Source organism: Temnothorax americanus, unplaced genomic scaffold (assembly GCF_048541705.1).
Source record: "Temnothorax americanus isolate GAGA-0224 unplaced genomic scaffold, ASM4854170v1 Scaffold44, whole genome shotgun sequence".
In the NCBI taxonomy this organism is placed as follows: Eukaryota; Metazoa; Arthropoda; class Insecta; order Hymenoptera; family Formicidae; genus Temnothorax; species Temnothorax americanus.
The window spans coordinates 1,160,021-1,173,815 of NW_027509591.1; the positions used below are offsets into that span (position 1 = coordinate 1,160,021).

Sequence of the window (13,795 nt, forward strand, 5' to 3'; positions counted from 1 at the left end):
TATTACAGAAATAATATTATACTAAAACATTATGCTATTGTATAGTATTAAAAATTTAACAGTGATGAGACATGCTTAATATATTTTTTACTAAAAATTTAATAGTGATAAAACATTGTTTTATGTGCAAACATTATTTTATGTAGATAGTAACTTAGGATAATTCACTCATTTACGTGGAGTGAATTATAAATTACTACAAAACCCTGTTTACGCGGAGGAACTATCGTAAGTTACTACAGAAGTAACGCTCGCGTAAACATAGTAAATAAGTATGTTTAAACATATTTTGAAAGATTATTAGGAAAACTGTGTATAGTAACGGTCAAAAGTACTGCATCGTTTATGGAAAAGAAAGTTGTTACTTTAATGAAGAAAGACGTACATAAATGATATAAAATTCTATTTTAGTACCTACTGTTTTATGCTTTGATAGGAATACTTTGAGACAAAAAATCAAGATCTTAATGATTTAATTGATGTTGAATAATTATCATTGATGATAATTATTTAATATTGTAATTAAATTTATGTACGTCTTTCTTCATTAAAGTAACGACTTCCTTTCCATAAGTGATGCAATACTTTTGACCGGTACTGTACATGTTTATGCACATACATTTTTGTATATAAAATGTACATATTTTCCACATACACAATGGGATTATTAATTTTGTATTAGAAAATTCAGAGTATTTTAATAATAATCTTAATTATTATTAGAATATTATAGAATATAATATGATTATAATATAATTCAAACAATTCAACATTTTTTAGCGTTTGTTATAATAAAAGAATACATAACATAAAATTAAAATAAAAAGATATTTAAAATTCGAAGTATAGGTTCCAATGGAAAATCCATACGAATAAACCGGGCTAACTAAGAAGGTGAATGAATTAAGCTTGGTAAATGATGCGCGAAAGTTTTTTATTTATTTTTATTTTACATATTTTCCAACCTTTGACTGCGTGCCGACTAGATTTGTCAGACTTATTGAAACACAGCTCCCGGTTGAAGTAGTAAAATCCCCCCTCCCACACCTAATTAAATCGATTCGATTTAATTTTTGATGCTATATGCATATAAATAACTGTAAAGAAATAATTGCGAAAAATATTACCTCAGCCAGGGTTTGAACCTGGAACTTTATTCCGTGAAGGTGTCGTAACCAATTCGACCACTGAGGCATGTGCTAATATTTATCGCAATAACCTATTATTAGTTGTAATATTACGCGTACTTTTAGCTAGCGTGATTTAAAATTTGAAGTATAGGTTCCAATGAAAAAGATATTTATTGCAAAATCTTGGTACTGACAGAGTTTAAAGTATCTTAAGGAGGATGGTTGCTCAAATCAAAATGATAAGAATTAGTTCAAATTTATGGAGGATATTTGTCTATGGGTATCGTTCATGTCAAAGTTGAAGACAATTGTCTGCATGGTTGTCGAGTAAGAAGTTATACTCTTAATACACGGCGACATAGTTAAATGACATTAGTAAAAATGTTACGACACCTGTGATGTAACTCTCGAAAGCATATTAAAAATAAAATTGTAAAAATAAAACAGCATATTGTAGCTGTTTTGCGTAAAGCTATCGAGCACGCTACGGAGAGCGGCAACATCGCATTTGAAAGTCGGCCCTGATAAATGGAGCTATGCTATAATTCACTCACAATAAGTTGTACAGAGCAAATGAATTTTTGTATCGCAATTTTATGAAAAGAATGGTCAAATAACGCATTATTTTATTATTCCATCATTTTTACTATGTTGTCCGTGTATAAGAGTATAACTTCAATAATTAATTACTCGGCAACCATGCAGACAATTATCTTATTATCTTAACTATCTAAACGGTAGATAGATTAATATTCTTCATATATTTTAACTAATTTTTATTATTTTTATTTTGATCTGAGCAACCACTCTCCTTAAGGGGATCCTATAACAAAGGCCAAACTTCTTCGATGTCGATAATGTCAACATTTTTAATTCCTTTCTAATTTGTTTTTTATGTTACCGGCTTATACATATATGTCCTTGTTTAACGAGATATTTATATACGATACATCTGTCCTTGCCCAATTGTTGCGCCATCTCTCGCTATATACACGCAATACTGCTTATTCTATCAACTTGCATGTACTTTTGCATATATAAAAGTTAAAAGCATGCAACTTTTTTTCTAGGCTTTTAATTTTAGTTTTAATTGCACGATATTGTTCTTACATGTTTTCCCTACAGCGCCTGTATCTAATTTTGTATATAATAAACTGCAGTATTTTTGTATTAAGCAAATATTGTCGTCAGTGACAGCTCTATGTGCCCAAAATTTTAATTTTTTTTGCGTTTTTGATATAAAATCGACTATAGCGCTCTACATTTTTGTGCGCACTTTAATTCTGTAAAAGAGTTTTGCAATTCCGTAAAGTCAATTAAAAGTTGTATGTATTTAACTAAATGTCGGTAACGACTGCCACTGTAGGATCTTCTTAAGCTTTTTACTCCATTGAAATACATCTGTCCATGTTTTCAAGAATTTCTTATGGAAATACATCCTGGAATATTATATATTTTTCTTGAGGTACTTGGCTTCACAATCATGTTACGTATCATATACTTTATTAGATATAATATTTTTAATATCAAAGCACACACATGATAATGTGAAAGAATTATACATGGTGTCCTAGGAGGAAAGGTCACTACTTTGAGAGGTGATAGTATCAGTTATTTTAAGCAAAAATGTTATTATATAAACGATCGAGTGTCCTACTCCGAACGCTCGGTTTCCAAGAGCTATTTGAATGTACAGTGCAAAATTGCTGATAAGAGAGCTACTGTTTCTAATTTATTGTTCAAGTGACACATTTTTTACAGCATAATAAATTTTCTACAATTCCATTGTCAACATCAATACATTTCATCAACTTTTGTGAAAACATAAGCGTGTTGCTCGTCTGACAATGAGTGTATCGTGATGTTCCTTCGTGCCATGTAGGCAATAGTATCCATTATTTGAGCGAGTAGTTTGTCTCGTATATCCATTCTTCTGTAAAAATATGTTACTTGAACAATAAATTAGAAACAGTACACAGTATCTCTTTCTTATCAGTAATTTTGCAACTGTATATTCAAATAGCTCTTTATCTCGGAAACCATTTGGAATAGGGCACTTGTCCACGTGAACATTTTTGCTTAAAGTTGCTGCAGCAACTGTTGCGTTACACGTTGCATGGTCCTAGTGAGTACCCGGCCTTAAAATGTTCGATACTATCACCTCCTAGAGTAGTAAACCTTATTTCATCTTGGGGCACCCTATGTAGTGCTTATACATTTTATTTTAGTTGAATTATTATATCACTTGGTGATATTATATATTAATATTGTAATATATTTCTTACGTTAATATTTTTTTTACTTGATATTATTGTTTTTGAATGTTTTTAAATCTATCTTTGAGTCGGAATACACATTTGTATTCAGGTATACATTAGGATTTTTTAAATTAATGCATGCGTTTGGCGTCTTTTTTTTATCTTTTTTGAGAAGATAATTTTTAACAATTATATGCTTTTTAACATTTTAAGTCTTGTAAGCATTACTCGTTAAACCTTTTGCTTTTCTTTTATCTCTTTCTAAAAATTTTAAATATGTACAGCGAGAAAGTATAATATCTATACGCACCATCACTTTTATTAATTTGTTATAGAAATAAGAAGTCACAATACTTATCAAAATATGTTTTTGCATAAGTTAATACAACGTCAACGATTCATATGAACAGTAAGTTTAATATACAATATTTAATTTGATTATCGATTTAATTGTTTTGATACTAATAAGTATCCAATAAATGATTGTGTTTTAAGACCGACAAATAATCGGCAGGCAGTTTGAGTGGACAAAAATATATAAATTTATACAAAAATATGATTAATTTATGAATATTTAGCTTGACCCAAGATTGCATATCTCTATTGTTTAATCAAATTAGAATCAAATGTCACGGTCAAAGCTTAGATCTTTGACAGCCTTATATTAGTTTCTGTGTGTATATATATATATATATATATATATATATATATATTCCAATTTATTTAATTACGCACCGATTATTTATTGGACTTGAAACACAGTTACTGTTGGAATTAAAACCCCTTTCCAGAATTAAATCGACTCGATTCACGGAATGTGGGAGGTTCCAGGTTCGAATCCTGGCTGAGATAATATTTTTCGCAATAAATTCTTTACAGTTTTTAGATAATTAAATCGAGTCGATATCATACTTAGTATCATACGTAAAATACCATGATGTATGATACATAGGATATGATACGTTCTCAACCCTGGTGTGCCACATCAGTTGACACATTGCATGAATTGGTATGGAAAACTCTTGTCAGCAAATACAAAATAATAAATAGAATTTTTTTTAACGTGTTTGATCTTCAATGAAAAAGCGTGCTGAATTGTGTGTTAAAGTAAGTGGATGGCATATCAAACATCTGCTATAGAAAAAGCTTGTAACTCAGAAATAAGTGATTTTTGGAGTAATGTTTATTAAGACTTTTTTTATTTGTTTTCACAAGTACTACATACTGTTAAAATTTGGTACCACCTCTTTTGAACACTCAGTATATATATATATATATCACTCAGTATATATCACACACACACACATGGACTGGTCTCGTCCCATTTAGCACGAGATATTATCATATTTTTTGATAATATGATTATGTAGCATATCTTTCCTCAGACTATTTTAAAAAGAATAATTTTTCTAATCTTATTCAATTGAAAAATGAAACATGATAAATCTATACAGTTTTCAATAGTTAATAAAAGATTTCTCTTAAATATTTCTTATACCATTGAACATGTCTCAAGATATGACATTGAATATGGTTTTTATTTTTATCAATAAGTGAAATTAATAAATATTTATTATGAATACTATGGATATTATATTTTGAATTTTATATTACTAAAATTTTAACTTATTGGTTTTGTGTGTATCTCTATTCTTACTTAGATATTTTTAAGAAACAATCTTTATTTAATTAAGTTTTGATTTATATAAATACACATAGCCTTTTTTTTTATTACGGAAATAGATGTTGAAATAGTATTAAATGACTTAATTAAAGTCACTTAAATATTAATAAGTATTGTCATATATCAATTTATTTTGAAATTGTTGCCGTTTCCATGTAAAATCAGGCATAAGAGTTTCTTCAACAAATGTTACATTGTTTGAACCATCAATTAATAATATAGAATGTGTCCTTGTACCATATTCTTTTCCAGAAATAAAAATTGAACTAAGATTTTTATATTTCATTGGACATCTTCTTTGTAATTCGTCATCTGGTAGATATCTGTAATATAATATATATTATATATACGTGAATATTTTATATTAACTGATTACAAACATATTAATACAATTTTGATATTAAAATTATTTTAATATCTTAGTATTAAAATTTAATATAGATGGCATACTTTTTTTTTGATTTTAAAAAATGAATAAGCTTTTCAATTAGATCATCTTGTTTTGATATATCTGCATCTTGTACAACATGCTTGAATTCTTCCTTTCCTACTTCCACTTTTTTATAAGAATGATCTAATCCACCATTTCCAATACCTATAATATCACTGTTATAAATTTTTTTAGGTCCAGTAGATTTTATACTACTCAGATAATGTACGTCAGCATTGCTAAAAAAATACACAGTAATTAAGAAATTTAGTAAAATTACTTATGTAAGATTTTAGATTTTATTACTATTAGAATTAAATAAAAGCAGCTGAATATTCAGGTTTATAATATTAGCTATTATCTACGTACTTTAAATTGAATAAAACCAAACAATAAGGATTGTATGGTTGTCCATTAACATTTTCCTTGTGTAAGGTACTTAAGTATGATTCTATAGAATCATTAGAAGTAATAAAATTGCTTATCAAAGAACCACGACCTTTTTTTGAGGAATTGGTTATACCTTCTCCATTAAGATTTAAAATAACAGCAGCTTTTCCTTTTATTGATAAAGCTAACCAAGTTCCACCTTCCTTACCAGGTTCCATGTCAGTACCTATCTCATAATTTTATATAAATTAAAAAAAATTGATATTTTTCCTTTAAATTTAATATTGTAATTCAAGCTATTAAATGTCTAAAGAAATTTTCACAATGTTATTGTTTCAGAAAATTTGCTGATATTTTTATCATACCTCCCAAACATTCAGGATGTTTTTCCCAATAATGGGCTGATGATGCAGGACGTTTATATGTTTCATCTCGATTTGATGCAATTATTAATCGATAAGATCTAACAGCAGCATTTGGATTGCGATAAATAAACAAGATACACATAGTTAATTAGTATTTGTATACACTTTTCGTTTTTTCAATTTATAAGTTTCTATTTTGAGTTGAGACACAGTATCACATCCCTTATTTGTCACGAGATTTAAAGAAGAACTTATATTTGCTGGTATTTATATTGTCATATTTTCACATTCTGACACCGATAACGTTATCAGATATTGGTCATAAATTAAGATAATGTTATATTGCACAACTTCTGATGACATGTATTTGCTTATTTGTTCTACTGTTACAAAAATGGCTGTTTATAAATCAATACAGATACTATGTTAAATAAAAATATAATAAAGTAAGCATTTTTCTGATAATACATTGCATTTAGTTAAAATTTATACTAATAACAACATGAGAGTTAAGCTCTCTTGTAAAAAAAATATGTGTAAAACCTTGTTATATGAGCTGGCAAGCGTTTCAATAATAGATATTCAAGAGAAAGAATAGAAATGTTGAAAAATTAGATCCAATATAACATGTATGCAATGAAGTTTTTCTTCCACAAAAGCATATAAGTACTGTGCAGTACCAGAGAGAAACCTGAGAGAGGCCATCCCGGCCTTTTCCGTGTGTTGTATTTTCCGACGCGCCGCCTGAGAAAGTGCGCCTCAACTACGTCGTTTTGCTCGGTAACTGCATATGGTTTGCGTCCGTGCTAATGGTTCGTGTCCGAACTAGCCAGCTGGAGGGGAAATGCTGGCCGCGGCGGCCGCGCTCGGCCGGCCCGGCTCTCGGAAAGCTTCGAGCGAGGAGAGAAGGACAGACATACGATCTGCTAGAGTCCCTTTATAAGAGTCTGGACAGACTTTATTGGGAGTGCAACAACATGGCGTGAATGTCACGTATATAGGGACTCTATTCTAGACGCCCTAGATGGAAGAAAAACACTATGGCGTCGATGACTACACGTAATCGTTGTATTGTTGTGATATCGTGAGAGAATTCTACAGAGGCTGTGAGAAAGTGTGTTTGTCTATATTTTTATTTTGACTTGATAGAGATAAGATAACCAAAACTTTAAAATACCTGAAAAGAATATTTCAATAAAATAAATTATAATAGTATATACAATTTATTGATAGAGAAAATTACGAGATGTATATATAGATAAATGCATGACATTGTCATTTTCATTTTTTATTAATTTTGTAATTCTTTATTTCAAATTCTAAGACACCTATTCTGTAAATGTTAACGACATCATTTCGTGCTTTGCGCAGGTATGTAACACTACAGTGCTACAGCAAAGCACGTAACAATATCGTTAATGTGTACTGGCACGTAATATGCACGTAACTTTGCGGAATGGATTCCTGTCGAAATTATACTGTTTTCCCTAAAAATACAATAGAAATGTAGGAAATAACAATTCCGATCGGAATCCATTTCGAAAAGTTCCATAATACGCACCTTGAGAGAGGCTCCTAAGGCTCGTTATTTTACCGCTCGTGATTGGTTCCGCCATGGTGTTGCACGTCCAATGAAAATAAGGACCAGTCTGTCCAGACTCTTATAAAGGGACTCTACGATCTGCTGCCTCGGCTGTCTCCTTCCCTCTTGAGCTCTGACGTAGCCGCTTTGGCACGCGCCGGCTATGCGACGTTGCCACAATGCCACGATGCCACGCATTTCGGGTATCGCGTATGGTGTCTCGCCGAGTGCCGAATCTCGAGTTGGCAAATCGACGATGCGCTACGTTACATTTATAAATATTTATTTAAATATATGTATATATGTGTATGTATGTATGTATGTATGTACTAGGTGCGCAACTAAGTTTCCGGGGTTTTTTTATCAATAAAAAATGAAAAATTTTAAGAGAAATACAAAAAATGGCTTATTCAAAGTATCGTCCCTCGCTAACTATACATTTTTGCCATTTCTCTGGCAATACATGAATACCGCGACGATAAAACGACGCGTCTTTGGACCGAAACCATTTATCCAACCAATTTTGCACTTCTTCGAAATTGGTCAAGTGTAGCCCAGCCAATCCATGCGCCATCGACCGGAACAAGTAATAATCGGAAGGCGCCAGGTCTGGCGAATACGGCGGGTGCGGTAGCAGATCTCATTTCAGCGTTTTGATGGTATCCTGGACGATGGAACTGCGATGGCACGGAGCGTTGTCGTGCTGCAATATCACTCGTTCGTGTCTCGTGTACCATTCTGGCCATTTTTCGAGCAATCTTCACAGGTAGTTTTCGATGGTGCATGTTCGCCGTAGGCCTCCTCAAGCAAACGACGTGCTTTAGCTGCATTTTTTTTCAAGTTAAAACAGAAAAACAAAGCTTCCCGCAAATGCTGTTTATTTGGCACAAAATTCGACATCTCCATTGTTAGAAAAAATATTTTTGCGTTGCGATATATATTGGTATAACGACTGGTTATTGTTAACAGATGTCCAAGCTATAACTTCAGACAACTTCAAACATTTATATCGAGTACATGTGTTATTGGTGCCATCTATGTGTGAAACCCGGAAACTTAGTTGCGCACCTAGTATGTATGTATGTATGTATGTATATATGTGTATATATATATATGTAATTTATAAATACAAAAATTGTAAATAAAATGAAATAAATATTTATAAGCATGAAAATTAAAATTTGTTAACATAATAGAAATCCCAAGTTTTTTATTACGATTTTCATTGACTAACGTTTATAACATTGATGTTATAACTATAACTACTGACGTTAAATGCCGTGTAAACACTCTTTTACGACGAAGTTACCACATCAATGTAATAACTTCGTCATAAAAGAACGTTCAGACGGCATTTAACGTCAGATTATAACATCAATGTTATAATTTCGGCGTAAATCGAGCCGTGTAAATGTAGTCAATGAAAATAAAAATCAAAAAATCGGGATTTCTATATATTACGTTAACAAATTTTAATTTTCATGACTATACTAATTCGAATTTAGTGCTAGCTGTATAGCGTTGACATTAATTAATTTATCCATGGAGCGCGCGCGCCGCTCTCTATAATTCGTTACAGAATCGTCAAAGAATTAGGTGTTCGCGTGATTATGGTCTTAAAATAATCCTGAGACATTGTACTTTAAGAAAATATTACAATTCGAATTTAGTGCTAGCTGTATAGCGTTGAAATTAATTAATTTATCCATGGAGCGCGCGCGCCGCGCTCTATAATTCGTTACAGAATCGTCAAAGAATTAGGTGCTCGCAGGATTATGGTCCCAAAATAATCCTGAGACATTGTACTTTAAGAAAGTAACACGACTCGAATTTAGTGCTACTTGTATAGCGTTGAAATTAATTAGTTTATCCGCGAAGCGCGCGCTGTATTGATTAATTAATTAATTTCAACACTAGCTACTAACACTAAATTCGAATCGTGATATTCTTTTAAAGTACAATGTCTGAGAATTATTTTAATACTATAATCATGCGAGCAACTAATTCGTAGACGATCAGATGACGGAACTTAGTGCTCAGCGCCAACGGCTGGTCTAAGTTAATTATTGTAATTGTTTTACTGTTAGCAATAAACTCAGATTTGGGAAATATATGTTTTCGATCATTTTAGTAACGAATATATTCATGCAGCAATCTTTTTAAGTGTTAGTGTCGACCGCGACGGTTCTGTGTTCAATATAATAATGGTATATTTAAATAAATGTTATAATCTGTCAACATTTTAACGTTTTTTTTAGAGCACTTAATTAGCACTTAATTAGCACTAAATTATAGTGTACTTATCTTCTCTGTAGGACCATTTTCTGATATGGGGGGGTCCAGCTTTATGGCAAGCTGGACGCCCCCCCATTTTTTACGCGATTTCCTGCTAAACGGTTCGAGCACCAAAATTCGGACTAGGGCACTTAATTAGCACCTAAATAGCACTAAATTTTTTACCTAGTGCGAACTTGATTTGCGCTGGTGGGGGGTCCAGCTTAATAGAGGTAATTTATTCATATACATATGTATACGAAAATATATGTCAATGTACTCAAAACATTTACTTTTTATTACAGCCTGAAACGTTGGGCTCCATAGTGCGGGCTGTGTATACCGCGATGCGAGGGAGAGGCAGAGCAAGGCAGAGGCAGAGGCAGAGGCAGGGGCAGAGGAAGAGGACGAAGTAGAGGTAGAGGTATAGAGGTAGAGGAAGAGGCAGAGGCAGAGGCGGAGCCGGAGCCGGAGAAGAAAAAAAAAATTCGGGCATAAACATATACTACTATCCTAAATAAAATTCTTTCAGATAATACATACTTTTTATACTTTTTATACTTTGATATAATAAACGTTTGGTAATTGATTCACTTTTAAATAAAATAACAATCAATATACATAATATATTTTATTTATGCGTAGCTGTTCCTCTGACCCCTAAAAATCCTTTCCTTCCTGAATTAATGACTACGTTTACACGGCTCGATTGTAAATAAAATGAAAGAAATATTTATAAACATGAAAATTAAAATTTGTTAACGTAATATATAGAAATCCCGATTTTTTGATTTCTATTTTCATTGACTACATTTACACGGCTCGATTTACGCTGAAATTATAACATTGATGTTATAATCTGACGTTAAATGCCGTCTGAACGTTCTTTTATGACGAAGTTATTACATTGATGTGGTAACTTCGTCGTAAAAGAGTGTTTACACGGCATTTAACGTCAGTAGTTATAGTTATAACATCAATGTTATAAACGTTAGTCAATGAAAATCGTAATAAAAAAACTCGGGATTTCTATATATTATGTTAACAAATTTTAATTTTTATGCTTATAAATATTTATTTCATTTTATTTACAATTTTTTATTTATAAATTACATATATATATATATATATATATATATATATATATATACATATATGTACATATATACATACATACATACATACATACATACATACATACATACATACATATATACATATATTTAAATAAATATTTATAAATGTAACGTAGCGCATCGTCGATTTGCCAACTCGAGATTCGGCACTCGGCGAGACACCGTACGCGATACCCGAAATGCGTGGCATCGTGGCATCGTGGCAACGTCGCATAGCCGGCGCGTGCCAAAGCGGCTACGTCAGAGCTCAAGAGGGAAGGAGACAGCCGAGGCAGCAGATCGTATGTCTGTCCTTCTCTCCTCGCTCAAAGCTTTCCGAGCGCCGGGCCGGCCGAGCGCGGCCAGCATTTCACCGGAAATAAGTTGGCGCTGCAAGTTCATATTTTTTAATTTACTATAGCTCAAACGATTGCTCCCTAATTGCTCCCTCAAAATCGACGATTGCTCCCCTTTTAAAATTATTATCTTTTGAGATATTTAATAAAAACGAAAAATTTCTAATTTTTATTGAAAAACATATTTATAATAACTCTATGCAACTTTATAGAGCATAGAACGATTGCTCCTTCATTGCTCCTTATTGCTCCATCATAATTTTAATGATTTATTGCATTTTTATTGAAAAAATAACAAATTAGACATTTCAGTATCGGCCGCCTATTGTAACTATGGCTCGGCAGCGCATGCGCATGCTATAGAAAAATACATTTCTCACAGTCTTCTGCAAGTATATCCAACATAAAACGATTGCTTCTAAAATGCCCACCTGTCAGCATTGTGCATGAGCCCTTATTGACGTTAGGCTTAGTTTCCACGCGTCGCGTCATCTGTCGTTAAAGCCTCTTGCACAATGCCAGGCAACAGGCAATAGGAACAGGGAATAGAAATCAGAAATCATGTATAAATGCAGAATAAACAGTGACACAATCAATAGACACAGAGTTTCAGTCACGTTGGAAATTCTGTGCCTATTGCCTGTTGTCTGGCATTGTGCAAAGGGCTTAACCAATCTAAATATCCCATTACAAATAATGTAATAAAATAAGATGTTTTGATTGGTCGCGTTAGGCCCGGTCTACAATGGATGTCGGAAGTCGGAGTCGTAAGAAATTGACCAATCACAACCTATTATTCTCCTTGCGGTCGAAAAATAATGAATGGTCAATTGATTGGTCAATTTCTTACGACTCCGACTTCCGACATCCATTGTAGACCGGGCCTTATCTGTCGCGACCAATCAAAACATCCCATTTTGATTCTGTCACAAGTAATGTAATAAAATGGGATGTGTTGATTGGGTAACTTGTGATGACGCAACGCGTGACGCGCTCAGCGAAAACTCGGCCAGTGCCCATCTACAATGACTACAATAGGTGTTTTAAGCCCTAAGGGTGCCTCCCCATGCAAGACGGAATCGCGGAAAACGGAATCTCGGAATCATTCTGATTGGTTAGTCCCATGAGGCTAACAGCAATCGTTAATTACAACCTAAAAAGTTTGAATGCTATGATTGGTTGGCAACAGGCAATAGGCACAGAATTTCCAACGTGACTGAAACTCTATTGATTGTGTCACTGTTTATTTTGCATTTATACATGATTTCTGATTTCTATTCCCTGTTCCTATTGCCTGTTGCCTGGCATTGTGCAAAAGGCTTTAACGACAGATGACGCGACGCGTGGAAACTAAGCCTAACGTCAATAAGGGCTCATGCACAATGCTGACAGGTGGGCAATTAAGAAGCAATCGTTTTATGTTCGATATTCTTGCAGAAGACTGTGAGAAATGTATTTTTCCATGAAAATAAACAGTTCTTTGCTAAAATATCATACAAAATTAATTATACGAATAGAGCAATTAAAAATCCCAATAGAGCGAAGCAAGAAATAGTTATTCTACCAAAAATCAATAAGAAATGTTGACTAAACTCTTTGAGATATAGTTATGAACAATGGAACTATTATATTACGTTTGAATATTTCCGCCAATGGCTGCCGAGCCATAGTTACAATGGCGGCCGATAAGTGGCGGCGGCGTCACTTGTGAAATTATTAATTTGTTAATTTTTCAATAAAAATGCAATAAATCATAAAAATTATGATGGAGCAATAAGGAGCAATTAAGGAGCAATCGTTCTATGCCGGATTTAATTGCATAGAATTATTAAAAATATGTTTTTGAGTAAAAAGTATAAATTTTACGTTTTTTTTAAATATCTTATAAAATAATACTTTTAAAAGGGGAGCAATTGTTGATTCTGAGAGAGCAATTAGGGAGCAATCGTTTGAGCTATAATTTATTAAAAAATATGAACTTGCAGCGCTAACTTATTTCCGGTCAGCATTTCCCCTCATCTAGCTGGCTAGTTCGGACACGAACCATTAGCACGGACGCAAACCATATGCAGTTACCGAGCGAAACGACGTAGTTGAGGCGCACTTTCTCAGGCGGCGCGTCGGAAAATGCAACACACGGAAAAGGCCGGGATGGCCTCTCTCAGGTTTCTCTCTGTGTGAGTACAGAGTTGTCACAATTCTTTAATCAAC

The 13,795-nt window shown here is 32.9% G+C and overlaps 1 protein-coding gene and 1 long non-coding RNA gene across 2 annotated transcripts; one reads left to right on the forward strand and one right to left on the reverse strand.

Annotated features, from left to right (window-relative positions):
* The first annotated feature begins 7 nt into the window (after positions 1-7).
* On the forward strand, positions 8-8,312 carry LOC143903240 (uncharacterized). The gene is made up of 4 exons (XR_013258656.1): positions 8-3,255; positions 3,724-3,797; positions 6,232-7,202; positions 7,927-8,312. It is a non-coding gene; the product is annotated as an uncharacterized LOC143903240 (long non-coding RNA).
* Tango2 (transport and golgi organization 2) lies at positions 4,566-6,399 on the reverse strand. Its single transcript, XM_077416691.1, has 4 exons — positions 6,258-6,399; positions 5,872-6,118; positions 5,523-5,741; positions 4,566-5,395 (listed from the first exon to the last, which is right to left on the reverse strand). The coding sequence occupies exons 1-4, from the start codon at positions 6,397-6,399 to the stop codon at positions 5,176-5,178; spliced, it is 828 nt and encodes a 275-aa protein (XP_077272817.1). The 3' UTR covers positions 4,566-5,175.
* Positions 8,313-13,795: the final 5,483 nt, after the last annotated feature.